General features: G+C 38.5%; 1 protein-coding gene across 1 annotated transcript in view; it reads right to left on the reverse strand.

The window, feature by feature from the left end:
• Positions 1–25640, reverse strand: part of LOC122812858 (tripartite motif-containing protein 72-like) — a 145326-nt gene that overhangs the window by 47750 nt on the left and 71936 nt on the right. The window contains exons 3-4 of the mRNA XM_044084899.1: positions 19571–19804; positions 1363–1385 (exon numbers count right to left, since the gene is read on the reverse strand). Of these exons, the coding sequence (XP_043940834.1) occupies positions 1363–1385; positions 19571–19804 (257 nt within the window). The remainder of the gene's footprint in view (positions 1–1362; positions 1386–19570; positions 19805–25640) is intronic.

The raw sequence follows: 25640 nt of genomic DNA on the forward strand, positions 1-25640 counted from the left end.
GTAATATTGGACCTTGCTTATAGCCTCAGGTCATTGCTTGTTGTCTGGGAATGTTTGCTAACAGTAGAATATGATATTGTAGGACCCAACCTTACTCTTCTACATGAGCTGCCTGCCTAAGAACTAACATTAATAATAAATTAGAGCTTGGTGGCTTCATGGTGTAGAGGAAGAAAACTTTGAATACATCCTGGTTAACCAGATGGAAGAGACAGACTGACATCAGTGGGCTTGGCATCAGCAGCAGCAGCAAAACTGGTGGATAATAATGATGAATGCCATGGCAGCTGAAGTCTAGAATTGAAGTCTGTTGCATGCATCACTCTCGACGTCAAGGCAAATATTTTATGTAGGTTTACTTTTTTCAGCATTCTGCATGTAGATGTCAAAGTGTATTGGTCAAGTTCAAAAACATCTTTGTTTTACAATTGATTTCATTTCCTGTTATGCTCCTCATGTTACACCTCAAGTGATTTTGCAAAAAAAAAAAATGATCATCATGGGTTGTTTGATGTTTTACGTTCAGTATTTACTCACGTTTTCCCTATAATCACACCAGGAAAGTGATGTCATGGTAGGTATTGAGCAAAGATGCATAAAGTTGTAATGTATTATGGGCAAGTAAAATAACTTGCCTGTTTACAGGAGCCCCTTCTTATGTACACTGTCATTTCACTACGACATAATTATGCGTTAATTTTCAACGTGATGTTTTCTATCTGCAAGAACTAGTTGACAACTTATCTTTCTAGGAAGTAAGAAGCTACTACCAATGTATTTAACATGAAGGTATAGTGGGCTCAGTCTTTCATGATGTCATGGCAGGGATTTTCAGTTCATAGAAAAAAATTTGGGAGGCCATCCTTAACAAAATAAAATGCAAAAACAACACACTTTTTTGCATCAAAAAATGTATAATTGGGCACTGTACATGGTAAAGGTTATGCAATATCCGCGGTGGTACAGCGGTAGCATTGTTGTCTCACAGCAAGAAGTTCTCCTGTTCAATTCTTGGCTGGAGTGTCTTCTGTGAGCAGTCTGCATGTCCTCCTCGCGGTCGAGTGGCCTCCAAAAGACATGTGCGAATGGGCGTGCCTTCGCTGAAGGTTGGGCGTTGGGCTGGCAACTCGGCACCATAAAATAAAATCGACTGCCAATCATTAGCGGATCGGAGTTCCGCTATGGCAACCCCTAACCGGGAAAAGACCAACAACAACAACAACATGGTAAAGGTTATATCCAACTCCAAAGATTTGTTGATTCCATTTCCTTCGGAACATGACCAATGTATTTTACAGATAATTGCACATAGAAAATCTGGCAAAATTTAATTTTGCTTTCTAACAGACAAACAATACTTACTTTTTCTTGATCGTGAAGTACGTCTGGAAGAAAGAAAGACAATGGTATTAATATGACATTCAACAGAAAATAGAAGGCAACTGTTTATCTGAAGAAGACTATGGTTGGTTATAGCTTACTCTCATCATTTGGAAGATTTATCTATCTGAGTTTCCTGTTGCTTAGTGAAATAAGCACAACACCCAGAATATTGGCCAAATTATTACTTTTGTTTAATTTACTGTAAAGGTGGGCACTTGAAAAATGAAATGTCTGAACAGTTAAAACATTTAGGGTGGAATTTGGAGATAAGTCCAATATCATTGCAGTAATATTCAGGAGTTTGCTATACAGAGGGGCATTCAGCTTAGAAGCTATACATTATGCATGATCTTAGTATCTCCACACCCTTCCCATAACTACTATTTAACACTGCCACTGCCCTGTGTGCTGTTTGTTTATGAATCCCAGCATTCATTTTCCTTTTTAATTGCCTGTTAAATCTTAGTAGTTCTCCTTTGCAAATACTTCCAAATGAAAAAAAATGTGCTTTTACTTTAAGAAGAAGTTGAGAATCTACTTTTCATTTCAATTATAACCTTATCAAAATTATTCACAATGCATAGTTATCACTGAAGCAAGACAGAGAATCCAGGGTAACTGGTATTAATTTTGACGGACTTTTCTATCCCAGCAATGAAATGCCAGTAACAACAGTATCTTTGATAGCAAAAACTAATCATTCAATCATTCAAGTAAAATAGTAAGGAAACCAGATGCTGTACTTTTAATATTATTAACACAGGATCTGTTCCCAATATATCTGTCTTCCATCAGATGTGGCTTTTGAACCCTCCTTGGTCATCCGCTTGACTTTACTTGTCACTTGCCTAACTTACCTTTTTGGGCCAGAGTCCTAAACAGGGAAACCCCTAGTGTAAGCACCTGGGAGTAGTGCAGAAAAAGAAGACTAGCACAATCCTGATAGCTGTGAAGAGCATTTTACATGTGCCTTATCTCCTGTCCTCACCTCAGTTCCCAGTCTGCATTATGCCTGCACAAGTCTCTGGACTAGCACTATTGGTCTGCACCAGTTACTGTGTCTTTGCAAGTAAATCCAGCCACTTCTTGCAAGATATGTGAGTATGTAAGTTAGCAAAAATGCCACTCTGCCATCCCCGACTACCTTGTTGGGGATAAGGTTTGCTAAATAAACCCGAGTTGCCTGGATCACAGTCAGAACTCTGTCCATCTAAACTAAAGAGAAAAGTCTAGAAGCAAGTGGTTCCACATCAGTGACTAATATGCAGGGAGAGTGCTCACAGAACGTCATTATTGGCTTACTTTTTAAGGTGGATGATTTTCTGTGAATAAATGCCCCTACACCTGCTGGTTCTCATTAACATGCGCCTTCTGTGTGGAGTCTGCATGTCCTCCCCATGGTCGAGTGACGTATAAAGACATGCAGGTAGGTGCATGAGTGAATGGGTGTGCCTTCTTTGAAGGTTGGACATTGGGCTGGCAACTTAGCACAGTAAAAATCCACTGCCAATCATTAGCGGACCAGAGTTCTGCTGTGGTGACCCTTAACTGGGAAAAGCTGAAAGAATTAGAACAGTTAAACTGGAACAGACCCTCTTCGACACTCTTCTTATAAGAGGTTCCTCAGAGTCCCACTTACCATAATACAGTGATGGGAATGCAGAACTGTATGAACAATAATTTGCTTAAACTAGTCAAAACAGAGAGTTAAAATAGTCTGAAGCGAAGAGAAGAGAAGAGAGACCAGAATTATGCCCGCTTATGACCCACTGGGCACAGGAAAGGCCAGGCTGATGCTTCTTCAGTATGAATAATACATTGTTCTGCAGTAAACTGCATTGAAAGAATACTTTAGCACAATCAGTTAGCACAATCAGTTTTATGTTTGTCTTTCGTTTTTTCCCGGTTAGGGGTCGCCACTGCGGAACTGCGGTCCGCTAATGATTGACAGTAGATTTTCACGAACTCAGAGGTGCCAGTTCGATGTCCAACCTTCAACGAAGGCACGCCCATTTACTCATGTCTTTCAAACGCCACCCAACTGCTGGGAGGACATGCAGACTCCACACAGAAGGCACTCCCCCACACTCCAGCTGAGAATCGAATGGATAACCTCTTGCTGTGAGTCAACAATGCTACCGCTGCACCACCGCGGCTGTCACAATCAGTTTTATATACTAAACAAAAATTCAGTATATCCCTGAAAACTGGGGTCACCATTTTCATACATTTTTGGTTGATCATTAACCAAATTTCACCTAGGTTAAACCCATAGTACTATGGTTAAGAAGTCAAGTAAAGTCCAAAAAGCCTGATTACCATCCTGGGTCTGGTGCAAACGGGTCCACATTCTTTATCAAGTCTTCTTTTCTTTCTTTAGTTGCTTAATCTTCTGTAGGATTAAAAACTTGTGCAAACCTGGACCACTGGTACAGATGGTCAGAGAGGGGTGAAAGATAAAGCAGCCAGTGTTCTGCTCTGTTCTTTTTTTTAAATAGAAAAGGTTTGGGGCATCACTGCTGTAGCACTTATCCCTTGGGAGCATGGGGTGAATGTTGATGCAGGATCCTACAAATGTCAGAATTATGTAGGTACGCTAAATTGGATCAATAATGAGTGACATATCCTAGTAGTATTTCACTTGTGGTGGTGGTGTATTTATAGACAAATTAAGGTCCACTTCTTCAGAGTGATATCAGTGGTAGAAACCCCTCACAGGCAGAGTTATGCCTATGCAAGCTGTGATGATGGGATGATGTGCTTGAGGGTTCTTAGACACACCACACATACCCAATGATGAAAGATGACAAAAAAACCTGCCATAAAAGTTAACATGCGCAGATGGGCCTCCCAAAATTATAGTAAAATAAAAATATTAAAAACATCTGTGTGGATCTTAAACTAATCTACACCATCAATGACATGAAAGACTCATATGCTTTGTGGTCAAAATGGTCCTTAATCAGCAATGAGCAACAGATGGTATACCATTTCTTCTTTCTTAGGCAGATGTAGAGCTGCTGTAGATTTTCCCTTCTTTTGGGATGCAGAGGTCAGATCAAGAACAAGGAACAAGAAGCTGCTGTCCTGCCACTGAAGCTGGTTTCTGCCTAGCACTTTCAGTGTAATGTCGCCTTCACCTCCAATAGCATGACATATATCCCTCTGAAAGCATTCAGTAAATTAGCACAATGATTAGGATAATTGAAAGATATGATGACCAAAAAACTCCATTCTATGTACTGACAAGAGTTTATTCCTGTAGCTACTGTAAGCCCTGTAATGTTAGGGGGCCAATGTTTTCAGAAACTGGAAAAAAATGAAACGCATTCTTATTATATTTTGACCTCTTTTATAGTGTTGTGTCTTTGTATCCCTTTAAGTGGGTTAGAATTATTTTATTCTACCACACAATGACCCGACTGGCCTGACATACTGATGTGATATTTGTTTTAAATCTAAAGATTCTTCTTTCCATGATGTGCTCTTTACTCCAAAGATATATTTTATTGTCATCTCCTTGAACTGGGATCAAGAAACAATCAAACATTCAAAGATTCAAAAGAAACTTTATTGCCATTTAGGAAACGCAAGTGCTACCTAAATAAACTTTCGAGTGTCAGCTCTTTTACAGGAAAAAAAAACAAATACAAAAAGACAAGACATGATAGGTATTAAAAAATAAACAATAAATATAATACAAAAGTATATGTCTAGGTAGCTGACACACATGCTTCTACACTATTTATATATACCGGACAACAATGACTACTAGATGATTGACACATGAAAAGAAACGTACACTATACACAGAGGTGAGATTGGGTGATACTGCACATAAGGAAGTGATTGGAATTGCACTCGAATGAGAATATATTAATTTTAGTACGTAATAAATGGAATTAATGTATGAAAAATGGAAAAGAATGAAATCACAACAATCTATTATAGTTTTGATACATCCAGATTTATGTTTGCATTAATGAATCTTATTGCAGTGGGATAAAAACTGTTCATGAATATGGAGGTCCTGCAGTGGATACTCAGTAACCTTCTACCAGATGCAAGCTTAGTGAACCAATCACATGCTGGATGAGAAGGGTCACTCAGTATTTTGCAGGACCTCTTTTCACATCTCATTTCAAAGAGCTCCTGTAAGGTAGGAAGACCAGTTCTCACGATCTTTTCTGCGTTTCTTATTATTCTTTGCAGTTTCCTTCTTTCAGTCATTGTGCTGTTAACAAACTATACAGTACAGTTGCTGGTGATAACGCTCTTGATGACTCCTCTGTAGAAGGTATTTAGAGCATTCATAGAGAGCTTTGCTTTTCTAAGCCTTCATAGGAAGTGTAGTCGCTGGTGTGCTTTTTTAATTAGCTGGCTTGTGTTTGTACTCCAAGAAAGATCCTCTGATATATGTATCCCCAGGAACTTTGTAGTTTGGACTCTCCATTTCTTCACCATTGATCTTGAGGGGCAGGTGCATGGCAGAACTTTTTCTGAAGTCAATAATGATTTCTTCTGTTTTGTTGATGTTTAGGTCCAAATTGTTATTGCACCAATCAATTAGGGAGTTGACCTCATTCCTATACCTAGTCTTGTCATCACCACTTATGAGTCCCACCACTGTGGTGTCATCTGCAAATTTGGCAATGTGGTTGTTGCTAGCTTTCACAGATCAGTCATGGGTAAGGACTGCGAACAGTAGAGGACTCAGCACACAACCCTGGGGTACTCAGGTGTTAATTGTAATACTCTCTGAAGTGTTATTAACAGCACAGGTCCTTTGTGGTCTTCCAGTCAGGAAATCGAGGATCCAGTTGCATGACCCTTGATTTATGCCAAGGTTCATTACCTTTTTTATAAGTTGCATTGGAACCACCATATTGAATGCCGAGCTGAAATCTATGAACAACAGCCTGGCATAGTTGTTGTTCTTTTCAAGATGCTCTAATGTGAGGTGAAGTGCCACTGAAATAGCATCAGCAGTTGATCTGTTTGCCTGTTAGGCAAACTGCAGCAGGTCAAACGATTGGGGTAGTACTGTAATCAAATACCTTTTAACCAGCTTTTCAAAGCATTTCATTACAATTCATGTAAGGGCTGCCAGGCTGTAATTATTTAGGCAGGTGGGGTTGGCTTTTTTGGGCAGAGGGATTATGTTGGTAACTTTGAAGCATGTTGGTACTTTTTCCTGGACAAGAGAGGTATTGAAGATGTCTATCAGGACTATGCTGAGTTGGTCCATACAACCTTGAATACTTTCCCTAGAATTTTAGCAGGGCCAGCAGCCTTCCTGGGGTTCACTTTCCTTAGTTGGTTCCTTACATCTACAGCACTGAAGTTGAGTACTGCCTCGTTTTGGTCATTGAGAAGCTTTACAGCCTGTAGGTTATTTTTCTCTTCAGACTCTCCAGAAATTCAGTGCTATCATCGCACTGAGCTGACTTGGTCTTGCAGTCAGTTAACTGTTGAATACTAGGCCACAGGCTTCTTGAGTCATTCACATCCTCAAAGCATCCTTGTTTCCACTTTCCATACTCCCTCTTGCCCTCCTTGCTACCCTTTTTTAGATTAGCTCTTGCCACACATAGACCATTCTTATCCTTTGCCCAGAAAGCAGTGTTTCTTGCCTTCAGCAACTTGTACACTATTGTCATTTATTTTCCTAGCAGTTAACCCCATCCTTTAATGGATGGAGGACTCTTCACTCCTGTCTGTCTGCATGCTTAGAGCAACATTTCAACATTTCTAAGGCATCTTTCATTCACCTCTGGTATTCTGATGACTATCCCTTTTTCAGACTTTTCCCCATTGGGCCTTCTGATCATTATCACCCCAATTCTTGGGGACTTCCTTCAGTTGGAAGGGCTGATCATAGAGTTTTTTTCTTGTCCTAACACCCATTTTACTCTGTGGCAGACTAACATTTCTGCTTACTACACAGTACAGGTCTCACCTGATGCATGCACAGTTTCATGCATGTGCCTAATTCTGGCTGCCTCATGTAAATATACTGTTTGACGCATGCATGTATCTTAGCCTTCCTGTTACTTAAAACTGACAACCCCCCTCTCTTGGATTCCAGTATTACAGCTGGCTATATAGCTTCCCCCCCAAGGATGGGTGAGACAGCATCAGTTTTTCAACCCCACCTTCTATGGCCAACTCCTTCAGTATCCAGGTAACAATTTGATCCTGGGTCATCTTGGCTCACTATCTTCTGTAATTAATCTTAACAGCCACACTCAGAATTTTAAGGAATGGTGAACCAATGATAGTTCCTTTTGTTTATTGATTATTTAAGTCACACTACTTCATTATTGAGGTTTACTTATAGCATGCCTTCAGAAAAGATTGATTATTTGGATATTTTATTTGTACAAGAATTTAGTTAATGAGAGTTTGTTAAAAATACATTTTCTAACTCCTTCTTACACTATAATAATTGTCATCCCCCTTTTCAGAAAAAAGGTATTTTAAAAGGCAAATGGTGAGGCTGTCGAGATTAATTACAGAAGGCAATGTTTTCTTGTTAGAAATGGGACACCTTATGGATATGTTTCTTGAAAGAGGTTATCTCGTTAGATTGTTCAACAACACTAAAGGAAGTTCAGAGACTGAGAATGTTAGATTTAGTCCAATTTGCTCCAGTTTTAAATCTGTGAGGTGGGATGAATTCTCGGTCAACAGCCAGTACATCTAAGGTAGATAAAACGGGCTATGATCTTGCCATTCAACTATGATATTGCAGTCATTACTAAAACAATAAGAATGGCTTGGAACATAGCCTTTTCACATGATGTTAAGAACAAACTGGGTAAAAACCCACAGGTTCTTTTTAGTAGGGTTAGGAATATAAAAGGATCGCTTGAGAACAACTCAAAATCTAATGGTAACAATAATATTGAGTCACAGATGACCAAATGTGGTGAATGTAAATTTTGTAAATTCATTAATGATGGTCCCTATGTTGCTGTTTATAATTACGACAGATCTACTGGGTGCCTCGGGAAGTGTACTTGCAACATCATATTGGTGGTATATCTTGCTTCTTATATATTATGTAATGGATTTTACGTAGGTAAAGCAGTAAGAAAATTAAAAGAGCAGATTGGCAAACATGTCAATGATATTAAAAACAAGAAGTTGGACAATGCTCTATGTAGACATTCTGGTGATTGTGTGAATTTTAAGAGATTTTTATTTTTATTATTGATCAGATATATGTAAATGACAAGGGGGTAACACTGAAAGTATATTAGAGCACAAAGAGACATTATGGTAATTGAGATTGGACGCCACTGACAAACCAGATATTAATGATTCTTGCTCAGTTGCTGTCACTTTAAAAATCCGAGCAAGCATGATTTAAAACCTCTTAGTTTATATTCAGTGCCACCCTATAAGTGAAACGCACCATCAACCAATCTCTCATAATCTAGAACTAGTTTTGAGTATTCACTCTTTTTGGTATAATGTGAGTGATTTCCCAAGATGCCATAATGAAATTGGCATAAGAATTAGCGCAGAGATTTGTTGATGTATAGACATTTTGATGTTAACTTGAGGAAAATATCTCAGAGTGTAAGAGGAATAACCTTTTGCATGGTGAAGGTGTGCATCCCCCCATATGTATAAGAATATTGTCAAAGGACAGTCTGAGAGTCGATGATTTTAAACTTCCTCAAAATAAAACCAACTCCAAGTTGAACCACAGTTATATTTATATCAATGAGCTAACATTTAAATCTCATATCCTTCCCGACTAAGCTATTAAACACGTACATCCAAAATGGACCAATAGTAACAGAACAAAACATGACATGGAACATGAATACATTAATAAAATTAATAAATTATATACCGCCTACTCAGAGGTGATCTATGCCTGGAATTAATGGACATGCTTCACCTCAGAAAATCCAAGTCCATCAGAGCCACGAGAGCAAGAGATTTGAACCTCAACACAGAAATAAATAGGACGTGCTGGAGGGACAGATTCATAACCCAGAGGCTCCCTACACTCTGGAACAGAATCCCAGTCCATGTTAGGCAGAGCCCCTCACTAACTCTCTTCAAGAGAAATCTTGTCGAGTGGATGGGAGAGAAATCTTGACGAGTGGATGGGAGATCGTAGGTTTACCCCGGGGGTCATCTCTGTGTCACTAGACAGAGGCACAGTAAAATAAACCCTAAATGGGCATAGTATTCTCATCCCAAGGGGTGGTGAAATCCACACACACACTCTGGCTAGGCTTATAAATGCCCTAGGGCAGATAGCCTAGTACGAACCTATGAATCTATGAATCTAAATGTGAATGTTTTTATATGATGTATTTTTAAACTGTGACCACTGTTATTCAGTTTTAGAACAAGATTTTATCACTACATTAACATCATTTTGAAAGTTTAAATTTATTTAAAATTTATTTACAAGTATTTTTAAACATTGGTATGTAACATTGGTAAGTTTATATTATGTTTAATATGCATATGGTTGATACAATGTCCTGTATTTGTATTTACATGCCGCGATGGCTTTAAATTCAGTTTGTAGGTTTTCATTGATTTATTGTTTAATTTTTTTTTTTTTTTTTTATTTTGATTGGCTGTAGTGGAATGACAGTATTTATTTATTTAATGCATGCCTAAATGGTGTTTTTATGACTCTGATGAAGCTTGCATTGTTTACAGGTGAAAGTGCGTAGTTGTTATTTTATTATATATTTTCATTAAAAATCAGCTGATCTTTGCATTTCTGCACTGTTTTATTATTTTTACATGTTTTGAGTGATTGTAAAACTTCATTCAACATTAGTTTTATACCCCCAAGCAGACTCCAAAGAATGTTTTTCCTCAGGTAGATGGCAAATGTTGTAGGTTTTATGAGGAAGAAAGAAAGAATTGGGAACATATCTTTTCGGAGTGTAATGACTTGCCAGACTATAAAAACTTCCTACAGCCTACTCTGTCAGAAATACTAGGTGACTAAATTGTTGTAACTAAGGAAATTATTTTTTTGAGCTGGGATACAGAATCTGAATTGCTTAGACATAGTTAAAGCCTTGTTAGGTCTAATTCTAGTGGCTGCCAAAAAAAGCAGTTCCTAGAAAATAGAAATCAATGTCTAAACCAACCGTATTTGTAGTAGTGAATACAGTAACAGAGATAAAAGGACAGGAAGTAGGATCGTTAGAAAAGGACATGAACAAATTAAATAGAAAAAAATGGGAATTATGGGAACAATACATTCAGAATAATGTTTTAGGGAGGAATGATGTTTTAGGGAAGGCAAGAACTGTGAGTTATATAACGTTGGATTGACACTGACTGCACAGAAGATTATATGTGATGTATAATGTTTGTAACTGAGAATATGCAAATATGATTTGTTTTCATTTATATAAATGTATGATTGACTATGTCTTCAATAAAGATGTTTAAAAAGTGTTGATAATATGGGATACCATGAATGATACAAGGAAGTCTGGATTCAGAGTTCTGCACAAACTGTTAATGGTCAGTCTCAGTGTGAGAGAGAGAGTCACAGGTAAAGGGTCTTATAGCAATGAAGACAGATGAGTCATTGTGTGAACTGTTACCAACAGATTAGTTTGAGAGATCCTGTGCTTGATTCTGGAGATGGCTTGTAAGCAGAAACAGGACAGTTTTACAGCAGCTGACACCTGACCTTGAAATGTCAAATGATTATCCATTCCTTAATCATGTACCTTTTTAACAAACTCAAGCTTATTGATTCCTTAACAGATGCAGTTCAGGTGTGGGGCATTGGAGAAGCTTGTCATGGTATCATGAACTGGCATAGCCTCAGTTTTGAAAATGCCGAGTTTCAACCAGTTGTGTGTTAATCACTAATGAATGAGCTCCAGATGTTCAGTAAGAGTATACATATTCAACATATCCTCCTGAGGGAAGGAGAGGGACAACTGAGCATTAATCAGCATAACAGTGATATACTGAATGACTTCCCCTAACAAGACTTCCCAAAGAAGCTTAAACATTGTAAAATAAGTGGAACAAAGACAGATTCCTATGGTACTCTATAAGCAAAGGGGTGAGGGAGAGAAGTGTTAGTGCCTGAGAAGTCTCTATCAGTATGGCAGAAGAGTCTGCAGTAAACCACTGCAAGTTTAGAAAGGAAATGCCACAGTAAGAGCATAAAGCATTCATTCAAGATGCTACAGTCTGTAGTGTCAAATGCAGCTGAGAGACTGAGTATGAACAAAACTGAATAACAGCACTTATCCAAAGCCATGAGGAGGTTATTAACTACTACCTGAAGCACTCTCAATGATATACATAAATGAAACTTCTATTGCCTAGGATGTTTGAGCCTACTGTTGATGAGGTAGTACTGAAGCTGTGTCTAAAAGTAAGATAGAAATAGGGCAGTAGCTGTTAAGGATCTTAGGATAAAGTGATGGTTTCATGAAAATAGGGGTATAAAGTGTCTTCTTCAGGACAGATGGAAACTTCTTATGCCAAAGAAGTCAGTATCAGACAAACTGTTACAGCTGGTACATGAAGGCTAGCAGACACAAGGATCCAATCCACATGGATCTAGCAGAGACACAAGGATCCAATCCACATGGCTCTAGCAAAGACACAAGGATCCAGTCCACATGGATCTAGCATAGTCACAAGGATCCAATCCACATGGATCTAGCACAGACACAAGGATCCAATCCACATGGATCTAGGATAGACACAAGGATCCAATCCATGTGGATCTAGCATAGACACAAGGATCCACTCCACATGGATCTAGCATAGACACAAAGATCCAATCCACATGGATCTAGCATAGACACAAGGATCCAATCCACATGGATCTGATAGTAGTAACCTTGCCAGTAAAAAAATTGATATGCCAACTCATTTGTGAGACGATAAAATTCAATGAATGGTGAGACAGCCTGAGCTGTGCATCATAGCTGATCAGTTACCCACAACTGAGATTGCTGTAGACAAATAAACTGCCCTCTTATCTACAGCCTGTGGATACATTAGTTGTCAACAGACTTTAATTCCAAAACTGAATGTTGTGGTGAGTTTCACCACATTTTTGGGGGGGGGGGTTGCTCTTTTTTTCCACCATGGAGTGACAGTGCAGTTGGTATATATGACTTAGGGAGGTGTGAGGGGTTTGACTTACTGGTTTTGGTATCAAATTTTCAGTATATGTTGAGGGGAAATAATATGCTTCAACCACATGTAGGTAAACTCTTTTTAAGAGTGATCACAACCTGGTATAAATTCAGGGGAGGTTTGTCATTCCACAGGCCCAGGCACTATCAAGAACACTCCAATCTATGCCCTTTTTGTTAAAGTGAGTGATGCTCATAATTAAAATATGGATCCTGCTCTTTTACTGATTTAGAGCATGCATGACTTGTGACTGGCAAATCCAGTGCTGGTGATAGGGACTTGCTAAAGTCACCATTCAGGCCATTTACAGAGGGATCCCTATCAGATGATCGAGTGTTTGGAAACTCGAAAAAATATCAAAAAGATCATATGATCGAATTTACAAAAACTCAATCATCAAAAAAAAAAATCTACTTTTTTTATGATTTTGCTTGCCCCCCTGCACCCCCCTCCAAATGATATATACCAACTCTGAGATTGCACTACAGTGAGGAAAATGATATATTTCCAGGTTCTCACTGCACTGCACTTTCCATTCAAAAGCTTTGAGTTTCCGAAAACACGATCATATGGTCTCGACCATACGGTGTTTAAGTTTCTGAAGACTCAGTCAGCTGATAGGGATCCCTACACAGCCAGCATCATACTTTGAGAGGGACTGAAATATAACAGATGAAAATGTATCAAGATGTATATGACTAGAAAAATATGTCTCCCTCAGTTCACCAATCAGGTGGACTGAAACGTGGTAACAATAGGCCAAAGCAGGCCAGGTGAAATATGTGGGTCACATTCTAAAATATGAAGGGCTTAATCAGATCAGTAGTGCATATGTCAAGGCTAGAGTACAATCAAGCATTAATGAAGTTGTTTATACTAAATATGTCATAGATTGTCATTGCCATTCAGAATTATAGTAGAGCAAGTTAATGATCCGGCTAGAAATATTGAAGAGGAGGACGTTGACCAGTTTTATGAGGATCTGCAGCACCTTCTAGAAAAAACACCAAAAAATATATTATATTCCTCATATTCTTCATAGATGATTGGAACACTAATTTTGGTAGTCAAAGTACAGCTGGAATACTGGGCAAGTTTGGCTTTGGAATATGAAAAGAAACGGAACATGGACAATTAGAATTCTGCTGAGATAATTCCCTGGTCATGGAAAATGCACTTTTACAACACTCTTAAGAGATGGTTTAATGCATGGATATCACCAGATGGTCAGTACTAAAATCAGACTGACTATATATTTTGCTGTCAGGGAAAGAAGAGCTCTATACAGTCAGCAAAAACTAGAATTGCATTTCAAAAAACAAGAAAATCCTGTAGGCTAACTAGATACATATTCCAAATGAATATGTCAAGGAGGGGAATAAAAGAGTTAGGGGCTTAAATCTGAAGAGCAGCATCTGAAGAACTATGGACAGAATTTCATGAGATCATCTAGAAGGAAGCAACAAAAAATATTCCAACAACAAAGAAGATTAAAAATGCAAAATGGCTTCTTATGAGGAATTACAGGGGCAAACACAAGGAGGAAAGCAAGTGGCGATGGCAGTATTGAAAAATATATCAAACAGAATGCAGAGTTTCAAAGAACAGCAAGAGGAGATAATTAGAAACATTTAACTGAAAAGTGCAAAGAATTGGAAGGAGACGATATCTCTTCAAGAAGACTAGCAATTTTAATGGAAACTTCCAAGTAAATATGGGCATGATAAAATACTAATATGGGAGAAACTTAGCAGGAAAAAAAAAAATTAATTTGTGTTTGAAATTCTGAATATATGTGAACCTGTAGTTTTTAGCCAATTAATTGATTGTTTTTAAATCGTACACTAAACTATGTATGTTTTTAATTGTACACTAAACTGTTATGTATACTTAATCTGTATGTAATTGGAGCTTTTCTCCTCGGGTCTCCACTGAAAATGGGCTCCTGGCCCAGCTCGACTAACCCGGTTAACAAATGTCAATAAATACATTAATTAAGAAGAGGTGGCAAGAACATACAAACAAACTATATAAGAAGGACCATAACATCGCTGATGTTTGCAATGGTATGTGCTTTGATGTAGAGCCACACATCTTGGATGAAGTTAAATTGGCCCTTGAAAGCTTTGCTTATTCCAAGGTTCCAGGAAATGATGGAATTTCAACTGAATTGTTTGTTTAAATCCTATAGAATGATGTTGTTACAGTGTTATTTGGAATTTGTCAGCAAATATGGAAAGCACAACAGTGGCTGTTGGACTGGAATATGTAGTTTATATCCCGATCCCAAAAAGGATAATTCCTATGAGTGTTCAAAGTATTGAATAATTTCCCTTCTATCACATGCAAGCATGGTAATGCTCAAAATACTCTACTGTAGCCATACACAGAGCCAGATCCACCACTGGGCGACACAGACAGTCACCTAGGGGCCCGTAGCAGGGGCACCCACTTTGGCCAGGAGGCTTCAACGAATAAGAATTAAAAAAAAAAAAAATCTGCTCACGAGGCGGAATGTGTCTATATCCATGGTGGCGGCATCTTCTCCTTTAAGGAGTACCATGCATGCGCTTGCACACAAGCCAACGTGGATGTAAACACATTTCGCACTCACGCATGGAATTTAAACTAGCCATTCAATGACAAAGAGTAAGAGTGTGTGCGTGTGTGTGTGTGTGTGTGTGTGTGTGTGTGTGTGTGTGTGTGTGTGTGTGTGTGTGTGTGAGTGTGTGTGTGTGTTTGTATTTTAAACTAGCCATTCTGTTCATATGAAAAAAAGTGTGTGTTGCTATGTGAGCGAGTAGGCATGTGTGCATACATGTGTTGCTATGTGACAGCAGATAGATGGTGGGTGTTTGTGTATTTTAAACTAGCTGTTCTGTTCATATGAGAGATAACGTGCATATGTGTGTGTGTTTTAAACTAGCCATTCTGTTCGAATGAGAAAGTGTATGTTGGTATGTGTGCATATGTATGTTGCTGTGTGAGAGCAGAGAAAAGGTGTGTGTGTGTGTGTGTGTGTGTGTGTGTGTGTGTGTGTGTGTGTGTGTGTGTGTGTGTGTGTGTGTGTGTGTACGTGTGTGTGTGTGCATCTGTTTTTTACATACCTCTCAACTGTCCAGATTTAGCCTCATAGTTTTGATCTGTTTCTCATAAAGTTTGTGGTTTTCTGACAAATCACGGAGGACTGAAGTTATTAAATAATGCCTTATATATAATATATATATATATATATATATATATATATATATATATATATATATATATATATATATATATATGAGTTTTAGTCTTCATCATATCCTTCAGAAAATGCATGCCAGGACTAATTCTGTTATTCTAGCAACTTTCTAAGTTAAAAATAGCAATATTTAAAATCTGTCCCTATTTTTAGGCCATTGTATCCCCATTATTTCAGACTTTGTCCAGATTTCTTGGACTAAGAGGTTGAAGCATACCTCTCAACTGTCCAGATTTTTGCAGAATATCCAGATTTATGCCTCATATTTTTGGCCTATTCCTCACAAAATTTGTGGTTTTCTGGCAAATCCCTGAAGATTGAAACAACTAAATAATGCCATACATTTGAGTTTCAGACTTCATTTCCTTCAGAAAACGCACGCTAAGACAAATTCTATTATTTCAGCAATGTTCTAGGTCTCTAAGAGCAATATTTAAAATCTTTCCCTATTTTTGGGCTTTTGTCCCCCCTTTGTTTAAGGCTTTGTCCAGATTTTTTATGCTAAGAGGTTGAAAGGTATGTAGGTATGGTATGTAATGCCCTAGTTAAGGGGGGGGGGGCGTTAGTCAATTAACTTGATCAGGCTTGACTGTGTAACTTGGTTGCAGGAGACAATAGCCTGAATCCTCTACACCAACTACCAGACTGCTGAAGGAATTGTCAGGTTGAATTTCAGTACATTTTCAGGGAATTATGAGTTTCAGTACATTTTCAAGGGATTATGAATTTCAGTGCATTTTCATGGAATTGTGAGTTTCAAGGGAAGAGAGGTTTACTGTTGCATATGCTAAGTCTGTTTTCAATGTCCAACTAGCTTTTTTGTTTAGCAGATGGTAGTCACTGTTTGTGCTGTAGAATATGAAAGCAGCGTTAGTAGCATAAATGGCTTTGGTGCAGAAGGCTGTGGATTCTGTTCCCCCACCATATAGGTGGAGTGCTGGTATTGCAGTGCCCTTTCAATTGCTGATTATTTGGTGCATTTTACAGGGGAATAGGGGTTCTACACTCCTGAGTGTGTCCTCCTTTGTATGAGATGCCTAGTAACTATGAACTTGTTGGTTTGTCAGTTATTCCCTATTGCAGTATTACTAACTTACCAATTTTTTCTAATGTAACTTAGGCAATTAATTCTTCAAGGGCAGCAGGCACTGAATTTGTAGATGAAACACTGAAATATAAAGTTGATTGCCAGTAGCAACCTCTTAATTTGTTACAGATCTCCTTAATCTGGGATTATTCAGATGCCTTTTACTTCTGCAGAGATTGTGCTTATTGACTGATATTGGTAGATTGTAATGACAGACAATTTGCGTCCTTTTATGTTTCAAATTTTCATAAATGGGTAGTCTTGTCATTATTGGTTCATACATTTTCTTTCATTGCTTACTGGAAGCATGTTGAAACTACAAACTAAAAAAAAATACTCTAACAAGTGGTGCTGTATTATACAAGGAATATAATTTAATACAGTCAGGAAGGTGAATCAAAGAACACATACATGTATGCATGACCCTGAAACAGCCCAAAGGTAAACTTAATGCTCCACTGGCCAGATGCATTTTCTTTGAATGTGGGTTTTAATGCCATTTAAATGAATAGGGCGGCCATGGTGGTGCAGTGGTTAGCATTGCCACCTCACAGCAAGAGGTTCTCCAGTTTGATTATTTGCTGGGGTGCCTTTTGTGCTGAGTTTGTATGTCCTCCCTGTGGTCACGTGGGTTTCCTACGGGTGCTCCGGTTTCCTGCCACATCCCAAAGACATGCTGTAGGTGGATTGGACACTCTAAATTGTCTGTTTTTATTGCAAGACTGTATTGTTTATTTAGCAAATGGCTATCAGTGCTTGTGCTATTCTGTTTCAGTATCTAATCACTGTAGAAGTAAATATGAAAGCAGTATGCACATTGACAGATTTGAACAGTGTTTATGGTAACTGAGGAGAAATAGCCAAGTAATGGAACACCGGAATGACTGGCGAGGGGGCTGCTGTGGGTGGAAGGGGGTTAGGGGGTTGTTGCAGAACGTGCTGCTCTGGGAGGCCCCAATCTATTACCCTACCTAGGACCTCATTTAACCATGATCCAACTCTGGCCATACAAGTTGGTTTTAGGGGGCATAAACATCAGAGATGAGATTGCCAACATCTAGAGGTTAACAGAGAAGCCACGAAAATTCCAGAAAAATATGTACTTCTGATTTATTGACTACTCTTTGGCTGTGTGGACCATAGCAAACTGTGGCAAATGCTTAGAGAAATAGGCATCGTATGATGCTTTCGTTGAATAGTGAGGAATCTGTAGGCAGAACAAGAATCCACAGTTAGCACTAAATATGAAATAACTGACTGGTTCAAGACTGGGAAAATAGTTTGACAAGGCTGTATATTGTCTTTTATTTCATTCGTGCAATTTATATGCTGAATGTATCATGAACAAATAATAGGTTAGACAAATCACATGCTGGAATAAAATTTGCTGGGACAAGTTTTAGCAACCTCAGATTTGTAAACGATACCGCTCTAATGGAACAAAGTGCGGAACAGTTGAAAAGCTTGTTGCTGCAGGTGAAAGAAGTGAAAAGCTGGTTTGCTGCTCAACATAAAAAAAATAAATTATGTTATTTTGCCTTATCAGTTGCTTGCACAGATGCAGGAGAAGTGGTAGCAGTGACAATTTTTATTTTCTGGGCTGAAAGTTCTCTATAGATAGTGATTGCGGCTAAGAAATTTAGAGACACTTGCTTCTTGGAAGGAAAGCTGTGGCAAATCTAGATGAGATTAAAAAATGCAAAGACATCCCATTCTTAGCAAAGGCCCGTACAGTGAAAGGTATGGTATTCCTAGAAGTAATGTATGGCTGTGAGAGACGAACTGTAAGTGAGGCTGTATACTGAAAACTGATGCTTTCAAACTGATGTTGGAAAAAACGTTTGACAATTCCATGGACTGCAAGAAGACCAAATCAGTCAATACTTAAGGAAATAAACTTTAAGATTCAAATACTTTGGCCACATAATGTGAAGACAGGATTCCCTAGAGAAGACACTACTGCTGGCAGGCCATACAAAGAAGTGGGCAGCAGAAGCTGAGATGGACAGATATTACTACTGAAGTAATGAATATGAATTTGTAAGAGCATAATGAAAGAGATGTTGATAGACAGGAATTAGACGCCACTAAATGACTAAACAACAATATATATGTGTGCGTTTGGTGTGTGTATATGTTGAGAATGGCTGAGAGAGTTTTGATTTACTCAGAACTTGTTGATAACAGTTAATTGAATCTTGAATTGGTGACTGCTAAGAGCTAAGAGAACAGGACTTATACTTTTTACAGGACCCAATTTATAACCCATTTTTGACTATTGCTTGAACAGAATAATCTTGTTTGTGGTTGATGCTGTGCGATTCAGTTTAGAGGAGACGGATAGTTACTGACAGAATTGTAAATTTGTACCGCTGTGCTGGGAAATCAATGATGCCATGGTCATTTTGAAAGTATCGCACCAATTTTCTGCTATGAAATTTGTCCCTTTTTCATAAAAGTACATTTCTATCTGGGAATAGGGTTATAGTTTCACTAGGCCCAAAATATTTATCCTTACATATGTGCCTCCTTAGTTCATATACACTTGTTGTTTGCTTGTATACATCTTTGAAAACATATATTCAAAAACTTTTCCTTTTTGACTTGCAGAAGTGTGCATGTGTGTGTACACATAAGTTTTGGGGGACAAAAAAATCGGTATAACAAGACATTAAATAAATACTCACTGAAAGAAAATGTGTTTTTCCCTGAAGTTCTGGCAACATACGAAGTTGTTTCTCAATGTGTTCCAGGTCTTCCAAGGTATTAGCGGCACTGTCTTCTTGAACCCTTAACAGTTTCAGAGATTTCTCGAGGGTTAGGTCTGCTTCGTAATGGAGCATCTGTTCCTCGTTGTCAAGTACCTCCCGAATGCTATTGATCTCATTTGACACCTTATCTTTATAGCTCCAAAATTCACTCTAAAGTTTCACAAAGTAAGAATGCAGATGATTATGTTACTTTTTATGTGAGAAGGAGACAGGAGAAGTTACTCACTCATAAAACTGATCATAAAAAAAAATCTTTCAAAATCTTTTAGAGGTAATACTTCTCAAAGTGTTTGCTCTCACTTTCACATAGTTGTCTTGTACTGTCTTTTCATTAACGTCTGTGTATAAATCACACTCATTCAGGTTGTGAAGTGGGTGTCAGACATGGAGACATTCTTAAAGGGTTTCAAAACAGAATTGGGAAGAGCCTTTATGCAAAATGCATCAGAAGTTTGCTCATGCAGACTGACATGGCATAACAATATCTGTGCTCAAATGAGCACTTAACATAGAAGAAAGAAACATTTCAGAGGTGGACACTGTTTAACAGTGTATCATGTAGTCAAAGGCATGAGGAGGGAATATATACTATGTGACCATATTCATGTCCCTTTAGCATCCATCTGCTTTGAGTTTGTCCTTGAGAAACTAATTTATTATCCTTTTCTGATAACAAGGTTGGTATACTATGTTAAACTAGTCCTTTTCAGCTACAGTATGAGCACAAGGACATTTACATTTTATATATAGATATGCACATACATTTCAGTGGTGCTGCAGTGGCTAACATTACTACTTCCTTCTGCTGAGTTTCCTGTTTGTTTCTCAAATGAAGTGCCTTCTCTGTGGTGGTTATATGTTCTTCCCATGTTTGTGGATTTTCTATTAGGGTCTCCAGTTTCCTTCTACATTCCAACATTATGATGACAAGTGGACTGGTGATGATACATTGTCCCTAGGTGTGTGTATGTGTGCCGGAACCATAGAGCCAGGGGGAGGGGAAGCGACCCCCACCACTTTTACAGCTGCAAGACCTGTCGGGAAAAATTAATGAAGTGGAGGTTTCACGCTAAAGTGGATTCGCGTGGGGAAGTTAACTAACTAGCTGTTCTTGTTCTCTTATTGCTCTGTGTTGCAGGAGTTATGCTGCCGCTGCCCCACTGGTGCTGCCAGAGTCATGCCAGTAAGTAGAGCTGTGTTCTTTTATTTGCAGGAGTTATGCTGCTTGTGTGTGTGTGTGTGTGTGTGTGTGTGTGTGTGTGTGTGTGTGTGTGTGTGTGTGTGTGTGTGTGTGTAAAATGCCCCAGTTAGGTATACCTGGTGGTTAGTGTTACTCACGCTCAAACAAGAACCTGAATTCTCTACCAATACCACCACTTGTGATTCAGGGAGTTGGGTCCATAGCTCTCAACTGACCAGATTTTCACAGAACATTTAGCTCATACTTTTGGTCTGTTCCTCTTAAAATTTTGTTTTTCTGGCAAATCAGTGAGAACTGAATTCAGTAAATAGTGATAGCTCTTTAAGTTTCGGTCTTCCTGTCTTTCAGGAAACACATGATAATGCAAAACACTTTATTTTAGCAACTTTCTAAGCTTATACAAGCAATATTTAAAATGTGTCCTTGGTTTTGGGCCTTTGCCCCCCCAAATAAATTTTGGCTTTTTACAGATTTCTTGTGCTGAAGTTGAGAGATGTAGTTGATCGTCAAGTGGATTTTACAAGGGGCTGAGAGCTTCAGGGGAAGGGCAGTTTAATGCTACTTATGCTAAGTTGTTTGCATTGTTAGCAGCACAACAGGTAGTATACTTGCTTTTGATGCAGAAGGCTGTGGGTACTAGTCCCACATAATGCAGATGGATCACTGATACTGTACTGTGTTGTACTTTAATGGGAGTGGATGCTGCATTCCTATGAATGTCCTCCTTTGGATGAGTTACCTAGTAACCATGAACCCGTTATCAGTTTGCCATCCATTCCCCATTGCAAAATTACTAGCTTATCATTTTTTAATGTAGCATAGGTGATTTATTCTTCAAGGGCAACAGGCACTTTATTTGTAGATGAAACAATGAAATATAAAGTTATTTGCTAGCAGCAACCTCTTCATTAGTTACAGATCCCTTTAATGCAGAATTGTTTAGATGACTTACTTCTGCAGAGATTTTGCATATTTACTGATATTGGTGGATTGTAATGACAGAAGTTTGACTGGCCTTTTATGGTTGAAAGTTTCTGAAATGGATAGTTTTGTCATTATTGGTTCATACATTTTGTTTCATTGCTCTCTAGAAGAGTGTTCCATATTACAAATTTAAAACACATTCTAACAAGTGGTGCTGTATTATATAAGGAATATAATTTAATACAATCAGGTTAATACAATCAGGAAGGTGAATCAAATAACGTATTCATGTATGCTTGCTCACAGGATGTAGGAGATCAAAATTGGGGGAGAGACCAGTCACCAATGGTGTCCCCCAGAGTTCGGTGCAGAGACTTTTTCTGTTTAGCATATACAGTAAAAGGAAATACCAAAGGGTTTTGGCCGACTAAGTTTGAGATGACTGCAAGCTAGGAGCAGTTATTGAATCCCCAGATGACTTATCCATCATGCAGGAAGGTTTGTCTCAAATAACTGGTGCCAGAATCATGAATTGAAACTAAACTCCAAGAAATACATTATTGTATCCTTTGGGAAGTCATCTACTCCAGGGAACTTCCAAATTGGCAATGCCCCCTGAGAACTGACCCAGTTTGTACAGTGACCTAACTTTTGACCAACATGTGCTCAGAGTCATAAGAATGTCTTTCTATATTGCACAGCTTATAAACAAATTGATTGTGACTAGATCTAGAGATGTTATTGACCTCCTTTATAAAGCCCTCATTAGATCAATCATTTTGTATAATGCCCACTTTGGCATGTATCTGTCCAGACCCATGCAACACTTGAAATACCCACAGAGATACCTTACTAAAAGGATACAAGTCCTAAACAGTAGGTCTTGCATAGATCACCTCAAAGATTTATCACTATACTCGGTATCCTACAGAGTGCTTAGAGGTGATGTGTCTGGGATACAAGGCATCCTCTGACCTAATACAGATGGACCTACTGAACATCAGCAAGTCAAATGGCATCAGAAATACTCAGTCCAGGTATATAAACTGAATGTTTTTGGAGAAATGGATATATATCCAGAACAGACTATCCATTCAAATAAAGCAAAGCTCATCCTTGTCCACATTCAAATGCAACTCAGATCTAAGGATGGGTAATAGAAAATGTACTCCAGGATTACCCCTCATGCCACTAATAGATAGAGGCAGTTCTTAAATGCTGCACCCCTTACATGGGTCTCCTCAAATTATCTACAGTGTGATCACATTTATTCTCACTGGGGCTAATATACAATTATCAGCCATGGGATAGGAAAGGCCAATCAGGAAATGTTAATTCAAGCACCAAAATGGAAATTGGCTAAGCTTAAAATGTCCTCCAAGTGAACCTACATTGTGGTAGTAAATAGCTTTAAACAATTGCCCTTTTTAGATTACTGAGAGCCCTTGGCACCCCCTCCCCCAAGTCTTCAACAGCTTCTGGTGCTTGTGTGTGTGTGTGTGTGTGTGTGTGTGTGTGTGTGTGTGTGTGTGTGTGTGTGTGTGTGTGTGTGTGTGTGTGTGTGTGTGTGTATGTTTGCCTCATATAATGGATGAGCATCCTATCCAAGTCTTGTTCTCTGCCTCACATTTACTAAGTGCCAGGACAGGGTCTGCATCCCCCCCAGCATTGCTGGTATTGAAAAAATAAATGAATGAATTATTTGTCTTTTCCTTGCTAAATGTAAATACTCAATTTCTGGTGTGATGTGATTTATATGAACATGAATTATGTCTACAGGTTTCTCACTATGTTTCTTCTAGAGCAACACAACAGCCTCTGTCATATTATAACATTTATTAACTTTTCTTCAAGATTAGAGATTTTGCTTAACTAATAATATTTTTGTTCATCAGTACATTAGTTTTGCTTTAATATTAGTAACTTTGAACTGTTTTTTTTTTTTTTTTTTTTAGGAGTTTTGGACTTTTATGGAGTTAGTCTTAAAAGTTCTGGAAATGAAATGTTCCAGTGGGATTTACAGTCATCAGAGTTGTGGGCACCTATATATATGTATGAATATACATACAATGTATATAAAAAGTGTACACACCCCTGTTAAAATGCCAGTTTTTTCTGATATAAAAAAAAACAAGACCACAATAAGTCATTTCATAACTTTTCCCACCTTTAATGTGACCTATAACCTGTACAATTGTTGTTGTTGTGTCTTTCGGCTTTTCTCGGTTAGGGGTCGCCACAGCGGAACTCCGGTCCGCTAATGATTGGCAGTAGATTTTTACGTGCTGAGTTGCCAGCTCTGACGCACAACCTTCAACGAAGGTACGCCCATTCATGCATGCCTCCACACAGAAGACACTCTAGCTGAGAATCGAACAGGACAACGTTGTACTGTGAGGTGACAACGCTACCGCAGCACCACCACCGCGAGTATAATAAACAAATCTGTTATGGGATGCATAAGTGTGTACACCCTTAAACTAATACTTTGTTGAAGCACCTTTTGATTTAATTACAACATTCAGTCTTCTTGGGTAGGAGTCTATCAGCATGGTACATCTTGACTTGGCAATATTTGCCCACTCTTCCTTGCAAAAATGCTCCAAATCTGTCAGATTGCAAGGGCATCTCTTGTGCACAACCCTCTTCAGGTCACCCCACAGATTTTCTTTTAGATTTAGGCCTGGGCTCTGGCTGGGCCATTCCAAAACTTTAATTATCTTCTGGTGAAGCCATTCTTTTGTTGATTTTGATGTATGTTTTGGGTCATTGTCCTACTGAAAAGTGAAATTCCTCTTCATTGTCATCTTTCTAGCAGATGCCTGAAGGTTTTGGGGCAAAAGTGACTGGTATTTGGAGCTGTTCATAATTCCCTCCACCTTGACTAAAGCCCCAGTTCCAGCTGAAGAAAAGCAACCCCAAAGCATGATACTGCCATCACCTGCTTCACCATCGGGATGGCGTTCTTTTGGTGATGCAAAGTGTTGTTTTTGCACCAAATGTACCTTTTGGAATTGTGGTCAAAAAGTTCAACCTTGGTCTCATCAGACCATAACACATTTTTCCACTGCTCTTGGGAGACTTGATGTATTGTTTTGCAGCTTTTAGCCAGGCCTGGATGTTTTTCTGTGTAAGAAAAGGCTTCTGTCTTGCAACTCTACCCCATAGTCCAGACATATGGAGAATACGGGACATTATTGTCACATGTAGTACACAACCAGTACTTGCCAGAAATTCCTGCAGCTCCTTCAGTGTTGCTGTAGGTCTCTTGGCAGCCTCCCTGACCAGTTTTCATCTGGTCTTTTCATCAATTTTGGAGGGACATCCAGTTCTTTGCAATGTCACTGTTGTCCCATATTTTCTTCACTTTTTGATGACTGTCTTCGTTGTGTTCCATGGTATATTAAATGCTGTAAAAATTATTTTGTACCCTTCTCCTGACTGATTCCTTTCAACAGTGAGATACCTTTGATGCTTTGTAAGCTCTCTGTGAACCATGGCTTTTGCTGTAGCAGGCAACTGAGTAAATGTCAGGAAAATCCTACTAGGACAGCTGAACTTTATTTGGGGTTAATCAGAGTCTCTTTAATTGATGTCAGGTATGTACCCAAGAAGGCTGAATGCTGTAATTAAATCAAAAGGTGCTTCAACAAAGTATTAGTTTAATGGTGTGCACACTTATGCAACCAGTTTATTGTACGTTTTTTTTTATATTTTTCACCTAACAGATTTGTTTGTTTTTGCAATTGAATTTTACAGGTTATAGGTTACATTAAAGATGGGAAAAGTTTTTAAATGATTTATTGTGGCCTCTTTTTTATATCACACAAACATGGCATTTTAACAGGGGTGTGTACACTT

This window comes from Protopterus annectens, chromosome 10.part0, assembly GCF_019279795.1.
Source record: "Protopterus annectens isolate FY-2018-M chromosome 10.part0, PAN1.0, whole genome shotgun sequence".
NCBI classification, from domain to species: domain Eukaryota; kingdom Metazoa; phylum Chordata; order Ceratodontiformes; family Protopteridae; genus Protopterus; species Protopterus annectens.